This window comes from Salvelinus sp. IW2-2015, unplaced genomic scaffold (genome assembly GCF_002910315.2).
Source record: "Salvelinus sp. IW2-2015 unplaced genomic scaffold, ASM291031v2 Un_scaffold1730, whole genome shotgun sequence".
Taxonomy (NCBI): domain Eukaryota; kingdom Metazoa; phylum Chordata; class Actinopteri; order Salmoniformes; family Salmonidae; genus Salvelinus; species Salvelinus sp. IW2-2015.
The window spans coordinates 29,907-40,408 of NW_019943116.1; the positions used below are offsets into that span (position 1 = coordinate 29,907).

Consider the following 10,502-nt stretch of genomic DNA (forward strand, 5'->3'; position numbering starts at 1 on the left):
TTGTACTCCAACACTGCCCTTTCCCACCTCGGACAGAAGGAATACATAATGTGAAATGCTATTCATTGACTACAGCCTCTCAAGCGTTCGAACACCATATTACCCTCAAAGTCTCTCACTAAGCTAAGGATCCTGGGACTGTAAAACACCCTCCCTCTTGCAGCTGGATCCTGGACTTCCCTGACGGGCCTCCCCCAGGTGGGGTGAGGGTAGGTAGAAACACATCTCTGTCACGCTGATCATCAACCATCACTAGGAGCCCCTCAAGGGTGCGTGCTCAGTCCCCTGCTGTACTCCCTGTTCACCCAACGACTGTCATGGCCAGGCACGACTCCAACACCATCATTAAGTTTGCAGACGACACGACAGTGGTAGGCCTGATCACCGCCACGACAGAGACAGCCAATAGGGAGGAGGTCAAGAGACCTGGCCCGGGTGGTGCCAGAATACAACCTATCCCTCAACGTAACCAAAGCTTAAGGAATGATTGAGTGGACTACAGGAAAAGGAGGACCGAGGACGCCCCCATTCTATCATCGACGGGGCTCTGTAGTGGAGCAGGTTGAGAGCTTCAAGTTCCTTGGTGTCCACATCACCAACAAACTAGAATGGTCAAACGCACCAAGACAGTTGTGAAGGACACGGACAACAGTCTATTCCCCCTCAGTAAACTAAAAGATTTGGCATGGGTCCTCAGATCTCAAAAGGTTCTACAACTGCAAGATTGAGAGCTCCTGACTGGTTGCTTCACTGCCTGGTACGGCAACTGCTCGGCCTCCGACTGCAAGGCACTACAGAGGGTAGTGCGCGACGGCCCAGTACATCACTGGGGCTAAGGCTGCCTGCCATCCAGGACCTCTACACCACGCAGCGGTGACAGAGGAAAGCCCTCAAAAATTGTCAAAAGACCCCAGCCACCCCAGTCATAGACTGTTCTCTCTGCTACCGCATGGCAGGCAGTACCGGAGCGCCAAGTCTGGAGGACCAAAAGGCTTTCACAGCTTTTACCCCCACATGCATAAGACTCTCTGAACAGGTAATCAAATGGCTACCCGAGATATTTGGATTGTGTGCACCCACCCAACCATCTCTTACGCTGCTGCTACTCTCATTTATCATATATGCATAGTCACTTTACCTATACATTTCATGTACATCACTACCTCAATTAGCCCGATATACCGGTGCCCCAGCACATTGGCTACTCGGACTATCTGCATTGTTACTGTATTGCTATAGTTATTTTCACTGTCTTTTTACTGTGGTTTTTATTTATTTACTTATTTATTGTTCACCTAATACCTGTTTTTTACTTGAAATTCCGCTGTTGGTTTGGGCCTGTAAGTAAGCATTAAACTGTAAGGTCTACAACCTGTTGGTATTTCGGCGCGGGTGACAAATTAAACTTTGATTTGATTTGATTCTGAGAACACACGTACAGACACGCACACTGTTCTGAGAACACGCATACAGACGACACACACTGTTCTGAGAACACACGTACAGACACACACACTGTTCTTGAGAACACACAAACACACGTACAGACACACACAGGTTCTGATAAACACGCATACCAGAACGACACACACACACTGTTCTTAATAACACGCCATACAGACACACACACACTGTTCTTATAGAACACGCATACAGACACACACACACTGTTCTGAGAAACACGCATACAGACACACACACTGTTTCTGAGAACACGCCATCGACATACAACACACGCCAACTCGTCTACAGCCACTGTTCTGAGAACACCGCATACAGACACACACACACTGTTCTGAGAACATGCATACCGAGACACCACACATCAGAGCTGTTCTTGAGAACACGCCATACAGACACACCACCACTGTTCTGAGAACACGCATACAGACACACACACTGTTCTAATAACACGCATACAGACACACACACCACTGTTCTGAGAAACACGCATACAGACACACACACACTGTTCATAAGAACAGCCATACAGAACACCACACTGTTCTGAGAACACGCATGCAGACACACACACACCTGTTCTAATAACAACGCGCATTACAGAACACACACCACCACTGTTCTGAGAACACGCATACAGACACATTGCAACCACACACACTGTTCTGAGAACACGCATACAGACACGCACACACTGTTCTCGAGAACACCCAGCAGACCACACACTGTTTAGAGAACACGCACTAGAACACATCACACCTGTTCTAATTAAACACGCATACAGACACACACACATGTTTTCTGAGAACACGGCAGTACAACACGCACACAACTCACCACACTGTTCTGAGAACACAGCATACAGGACACACACACACTGTTCTAATAACCCACCACAGACACACACACACACACACACCTGTTCTGAGAAACACGCATACCAGCACACACACACACTGTTCTGAGACACGACAGACATACAGACACACACACACACTGTTCTAGAACACGCGATACAGGAACACACACACCTGTTGCTAATAATTACGCATACAGACACACACACAATGTCGTAGCTAAATAACGTGCATACAGACCACACACACACTCGTTCTGAAAAACACGCATACAGACACACACCACCACTTTCTGAATTAAACGCATACCAGACAACACACACATGTTCTGTGAACCACGCATACAAGAACACACACATGTCTGGAACACATCAGACACACACACACTGTTCTGAGAACACGCCACGATCACATACAGACACAGCACACACTGTTCTGAAACACGCATTACAGACACACACACACTGTTCTAATAACCGACGCAATACAGACACCACACACACTGTTCTAATAACACGCCATACAGCACACACACACAATGTTCTGAGTTAACTACGCATACACGACACACACACACTGTTCTAATTAAACACGCATAACAGACACACACACACACTGTTCTAACATACACCGAGCATACAGACACCACACACACACTGTTTCTGAGATACAACACTACAGGACACACACACTCTGTTCTAATAATACACACGACCATGTACAGTACACATCACACTGTGTCTGAGAAACACGCACCTACAGACACACTACACCTGTTGGCTCGAATAACACGCATACAGCAACACATCTACAACTGTTCTAGATACACGCATACAGATCCACACACCACTTAGAGTCAACACAGCACCATACAGACCGACTATACACACTACTGTTCTTAAAACACGCATACAGACGACACACCACTGTTCTAATACACGCATACAGACCACACACTTACACTGTTTTGAGACACGTCATGCAGGACAACACACTGTTCAGAACACGCATACAGACACACACACACTTTCTAATGAATTATGCATAAGACACACACCACAACTGTTCTAATAATACGCATACAGCACCACACACACTGTTCTAATAAACGCATACAGCACACACCACACCACTGTTCTTGAGAACACGCATTACAGACACACACACTGTTCTAGAGATAACTGCATACAGACACAACACACCTCTGTTCTGAGAACACGCAATACAGACACACACACACTCGTTCTAATAACCGCATCAACAGACACACACACCACTGTTTAATAATACGATACAGACACACACAACAACGTTCAATACCGTAACACAGACACACCCACCACTGTTCTAGATAACCAGCATACAGACACACACACACTGTTCTTAAACACCAACAGAACAGCCACACCACTGTTCTACAACGCATACAGGACACACACACACACTGTTCTGAGAACACCGCATAACAGACACCCGACACACACACTGTTCTTGAATAACCGCATACAGACACCACACACACTGTTCTGAGAACACCGCACATACAGGACACAACACACCACTGTTCTGAGAAACGCATACAGACACACACACACGTGTTTCAATAACACGCTACAGACACACACACACTGTTCTAATAAACACCGCATACAGACAACACACACACTTCTAAAACGCACCAGACCACACACACACATCTGTTCTAATAAAGCATACAAGACAACACCACACTGTCTATAAACGCATACAGAACACACACACACACTTGTTTCTAGATAATACGCATACAGGGACACAAGCACACTGTTCTTAATAATACGCCATACAGACACACACACACTGTTCTACTCTATACCGCAATACAGACACACACACACAACGTTCTTCAATAATACGCATACAGACACACACACACTTTCTGACGAAACCACGCATACAGACACACACACACTGTTCTAATGAATACGCATTACAGAACACACACACTGTTCTCACAATAACATGCATACAGGACACACACACACTGTTCTGAGAACACGCATACAAGACACACACACACACCTGTTCTTAGAACACCGATACAGACACACACAGCACTACTGTTTGGAGACACAGTTTCATACAGACACACGAACATGTTCCTTAAAACAGTCATGTAACATGACACAACACACACTACTGTCTCTGAAGAACACGCAATACAGACACACACACACTCACTGTTCTAGCAGACACCACACGCGACATGACAGAACACTACACACACACTAGTTCTGAGAACACGCATACAGACCACCCAACAACACACTTGTTCTGAGATGACACGCATACAGACACACACACACACCTGTTCTACATAAACACGCATACAGACACACACACACTGTTCTACACAAACGGCCATACAAGACACACACACAGTCTAAATGTGGTCCAAAATAGACCGACCAGATCTAATAAGACGGCATACAGACACTATACACACACACTGTTCTAATAACACCGCTAACGAGCACACACACACACTGTTCTTAAACCACAGCAATGCAGACACACACATGTGTACCTAGTAACACGGCATACACGACACACACACACTGTTCGTAAAACGGCACTACAGCACACGACACCACACATCGACACGTACTCCCTGTTCACCCACGACTGCATGGCCAGGCACGACTCCAACACCATCATTAAGTTTGCAGACGACACGACAGTGGTAGGCCTGATCACCGACCACGACGAGACAGCCAATAGGGAGGAGGTCAGAGACCTGGCCCGGGTGGTGCCAGAATAACAACCTATCCCTCAACGTAACCAAGACTAAGGAGATGATTGTGGACTACAGGAAAAGGAGGACCGAGGACGCCCCCATTCTCATCGACGGGGCTGTAGTGGAGCAGGTTGAGAGCTTCAAGTTCCTTGGTGTCCACATCACCAACAAACTAGAATGGTCCAAACGCACCAAGACAGTTGTGAAGAGGACACGACAAAGTCTATTCCCCCTCAGTAAACTAAAAAGATTTGGCATGGGTCCTCAGATCCTCAAAAGGTTCTACAACTGCAAGATTGAGAGCATCCTGACTGGTTGCTTCACTGCCTGGTACGGCAACTGCTCGGCCTCCGACTGCAAGGCACTACAGAGGGTAGTGCGGACGGCCCAGTACATCACTGGGGCTAAGCTGCCTGCCATCCAGGACCTCTACACCAGGCGGTGACAGAGGAAAGCCCTAAAAATTGTCAAAGACCCCAGCCACCCCAGTCATAGACTGTTCTCTCTGCTACCGCATGGCAGGCAGTACCGGAGCGCCAAGTCTAGGACCAAAAGGCTTCTCAACAGCTTTTACCCCCAAGCCATAAGACTCCTGAACAGGTAATCAAATGGCTACCCGGACTATTTGGATTGTGTGTCACCCACCCAACCCATCTCTTACGCTGCTGCTACTCTCGATTTATCATATATGCATAGTCACTTTACCTATACATTCATGTACATACTACCTCAATTAGCCCGAATAACCGGTGCCCCCGCACATTGGCTACTCGGACTATCTGCATTGTTACTGTATTGCTAATGTTATTTTTCACTGTCTTTTTACTGTGGTTTTTTATTTATTTACTTATTTATTGTTCACCTAATACCTGTTTTTTACTTGAAAATTCCGCTGTTGGTTTGGGCCTGTAAGTAAGCATTAAACTGTAAGGTCTACACCTGTTGTATTCGGCGCGGGTGACAAATTAACTTTGATTTGATTTGATTCTGAGAACACACGTACAGACACGCACACTGTTCTGAGAACACGCATACAGACACACACACTGTTCTGAGAACACACGTACAGACACACACACTGTTCTGAGAACACACAAACACACGTACAGACACACACACTGTTCTGATAACACGCATACAGACACACACACACTGTTCTAATAACACGCATACAGACACACACACACTGTTCTGTCGTGATCGTGTGGGTCTCGTACTGCGTGTTTCTCCAGAACAGTGTGTGTTGTCATGTATGCGCAGTTATTAGCAAAACAAGGATCATGAAGAGAAAGCCTGTGGATTGGTACTTTATGCTCGTTATTAGAAAGCAGTGTGGTGTGTGTCTGTCATGCGTGTATGTGAGCCAAAGCAGATGGTGTGAGACTGTGGTCTGTCAAATTATGCGTGACGGTGCGTCAGGGAACCATTGTGTGTGTGTTTGTCTGTAGATGCGTAGAGCTATTAGAAAGAGGGAGGACCGGAGATGGACGATCAAAGACACTAGACAAACGAGACCGGACGGCGCAACGAGAAAGAACACGACTGAGGACTAGAGCCGAACATAATCAAAAGAGGGGCACGAAGGGAGAGTAGCAATAGCACAACAGCTGTGTTGTCGTACTGTATGCGTGTTATTAGAACAGTCGCTGGTGTGTGTCCGTGTATGCCGTGTTCCTACAGAACAATGCGTGTGTGGTGGTCCTGTCCTATGCCACGTGTTGTTTCAGCAACACGTGTGTGTGTCTGTTGGTAAATGGCGTAGTTCTCGATACAGGTATGTCTCACCCGACGCGTAATGCATGAAAGTTGATGTGTCTGTTGCTTATCATGTCACTCAGAACCAGTGTGTGTGTCTCGTATGCGTGTTATATAGAGACAGTGTGTGGATGGTCTTTATGCGTGAGTCTCCAGAACAGTGATGTATTGTGTGTCATTTCCGTTGATCTCTCACAACAGCAAGACTGTGTGTGTGATTGGTCTGTATGCGTGTTCTCAGGAACCTTAGATTGTGATGTGTCTGGTATAGCTGTATATCATCAGATTCAACAGTGTTCCTATCTCATGTACGTGTGTGTCTGTATGCCGCTAATTATTAAGAACATGCTGTGTGTTGGGCTCATGTAGGCGTATATATAATGTATAGAAACTCAGTGTGCTGTGTTGTCCTGTATGCGTATTATTAGACAGTGTGTGCTGTATGTCTGTATGCGTATGTATTTAGACAGTCGTGTGTGTCGTGTTACTGTATGCCCATTATCCATCTCTAGAACAGTTGTGGCCAACGCTGTCGTTGTAACATACGATATTTATATAGGCAACAAGGTGCTGTGCTGATGTGTGTCTGTATGCGTGTTATTAGAACAGTGTTGTGTGTGTGTCTGTATGCGTGGTCTCATTTTAGAACAGTGTGTGTGTGTCTGTCATGCGTGTTATTGAGATATGCTATGTTGGTGTGTCTGTATGCTGTGTTATTTAGCAACAGATGTGGTGTGTGTCTGTATGCCGTGTTATTAGAACAGTGTGTGTGCCTGTCGTCTGATGCGTGTTATTAGAACAGTGTGTGTGTGTCTGTATGCGTGATTCTCAGAACAGACTGTGTGTGTGTCTGTATGCTGCGTGTTCTAGAACAGTGTGTGTGTGTGTCTGTATGCGTGTTATTAGAAGCAGTGATGTGTGTGGCTCTGTATGCGTGTTATTAGAACAGTGTGTGTGTGTCTGTATGCGTGGTTATTCAGAAATTAACAGTGTTGTGTGCTGTCTGTTCTGCTTGATTAGAACAGTGTGTGTGTCTGTATGCGTGTTATTAGAACAGCCTATATGCACATCAGCTGGTGTTGTGTCTGTGATGCGTATTATTAGAGAACAGTGCTGGTGAGTGTTCGTGTTGATGCGTTTATCTAGACACACAGTGTGTGTGTGTCTGTATGCTCTATTCATTATGACTAACATCCGATCAACCACTAGACTATGTGTGTGTGTCTGGTATCGCCGTGTTCTTCAGAACCAGTGTGTGGCCTGGGGCGATGCCGTGTCTAAGACAGTCGTGTGTGTGTCGCTGCTGGAATGCGATGTTATGATAGACAGTGTGTGTGTGTCAATGTATGCGCTATTATTATAGAACACTCTTGCTGTGTACATAGTATGCATATTAATTAGCAACATTGTGAATCGGACTGCTGTGATCTGGATACCTGCGGTGTTTCTCCTAGCAACAGTTGTGTCGTCTGTAATTGCCGTCCGTTCCTCATTTCAAGAACAGTGTGTTGTGTTACTCTAGTCGTATGGCGAAATGTAATTTAGAAACAGTGATGATTGTGTGTCTGTATGACGTGTTATCCTACCCCGAAACAGTGTGTATGTGTCATGCCATGCGTGTAACATTTAGAACAGCCTGTGTTGTCTATACTCCTTCTCAATTGTAAGTACTCGTTATGAGCGTGTTCTGACAGAACAGTGTGGTGGCTGTGTCTGTATGCGTTGATTCATCAGAACAGTTGTGTAGTGTCTGTATGCGTCGATTCTCAGAACAGTTGTCGTGGTCTGTTTGCCTGTGTTATGAGCTAGAAAGTTGCGTGAGCATGTCACTTGTATTTGTGCTGTCTCTCAGAACAGTGGTGCCTGTGCTCGCTGTGTCTGTCTCATCGCCGCATTGCCTGTGTTATGCCGGTAGAAACAGGTGAACATGTGTGTCTGTATGTTCCTTGTGTTTATGTAAAACAGTTACGACACGCCAACGTATTTCAACGGCTCTGTGTGTGTGTCTGTATGCTGTTCTCAAGAACATTGTGTGTGTGTGTCTCTGTATGGTGTATTATTATGAAACAGTGCAGTGTGACGTACCTCCCGGACTCAATATCACCTAATCATCCAATGCCTCATGCAAATATCTCGACTTATCATTGTGTAACTGTATGCGCCTCCTTGAATTAGAACTCCAGTTGTGTCTGTTTCCTGTAGCCTGCCAACCGTGACTGTATGGACGATGTTTCAGACCAGTTTTGTTGTTGTGTCTGGTATGCGTGTCTCTCAGAACCCGACAAGTACGTGTGCTGTGTCCTGGTGCGTTTTTCCTCAGGATACAGTGTGTGAGAATCTCAAATCACCTACGACTCCATCAACACAGCGGGTCCATTCACTTGTGTTTGTATGCGTGCCTTCTCAGAAACAGCTGTGGTGATAGTTACTTTATCTGCGTTTGAATTAATTTTAACCTAGGGAACCGTGTGGTGTGGTCGCCTATGCTTGTTCCTCAGAACAGTGGGAATCCTAGTCTGCGATACATGATGTGTCCTGTCATGCGTATTATTAGAAACATTCCGTGTGTCCGTGTCCTGTATGCGTATCTAGTTTTTAGCAACGGTTTCCTTATTTGATTAGTCTGTGTGTCTGTGTCTGTATGCGTGTTCTCAGGAACGTGTGTCCGTGGCGCACGCTTGACTCTTGCTGTTGTCTGATAGATAGCGCTGATATAGTTCTCCTCAGGACGTGTGCTAACCTGTTTTTTCACTAGTGTCCCTGTATGCGTGTTCTCAAGAACAGTGCTGTCGTGTGTGGGTGGTTGTGTCTGTATGATTACACAGTGGTTTACTTTAGACAGCCTGGGGCGTGTATCTTCATGCGTTTTCTCAGAACCAGTGTCTGTGTTGGTGTGGTCGTTCTGTCATCGTCCGGTGTTCATCCAGAACAGTGTGTACTGATGTCTGCTAGTGCGTGTTATTAGAACTGGAGTGTTTGTGTCGTGTCTGCAAGGCTGTATGCGTGTTCTTTCAGAACGATGTGTTCTTTGCATGCGCTGTTCGCTCAGAACAGTGTGTGCGTGGTCTGTATTGCGTGTTCTCAGACAAAACCAGTTAGTGTGGTCGTGTGTCTGTATAGGCTGTTCTCAGAACAGTGTGTGTGTGTCTGTAATCGCGTGTTATCTAGAACAGGCTGATGTGTGCTGTCTGGCATCGCGACAACTTCGAATGTTCTCACGGAACATGTGTGCTCCGTCTGTATCGCGTGGTCTATCTACACACAGTGCTGTTGTAGGTGTCTGTTTATCTGCCAGCCGTGTTCATCAGAACAGTGCCGTTCTGTGCTGTCTGTCCCATGGCTTTGTATGCGTGTAAACAGTGGTGTGTTGTCATGTATGCCACGTTTCTCAGATAATCAGTGTGGTGTGTCTAGTATGCGCCTGTTCTCAGAAGACAGTGTGTGCATGTCTGTATGCATAGGTTTCTCGCACACAGGGTGTGGTCCTGGTATGTCACGGTCTCTGTCCGTCCTTTCTCATGAAACCACATGTGTATGGTGTGCGATGAAGCGTCATGTCATGCGTTTCTCAGAAACAGTGTCGTGCTTGTCTCGTATTGCCGTCCGTTTCTCAGAACAGTGTTTTGTGTGCGGTCTAGTATTGCGGGGTCTCA

The 10,502-nt window shown here is 46.1% G+C and overlaps 1 protein-coding gene across 1 annotated transcript in view; it reads left to right on the plus strand.

Moving 5' to 3' along the window:
* Positions 1-317: 317 nt before the first annotated feature.
* The window catches only part of cadm4 (cell adhesion molecule 4), a 91,148-nt gene continuing 80,963 nt past the window's right edge, over positions 318-10,502 (plus strand). The window contains exon 1 of the mRNA XM_024139246.2: positions 318-465. Within this exon, the coding sequence (XP_023995014.2) occupies positions 318-465 (148 nt within the window). The remainder of the gene's footprint in view (positions 466-10,502) is intronic.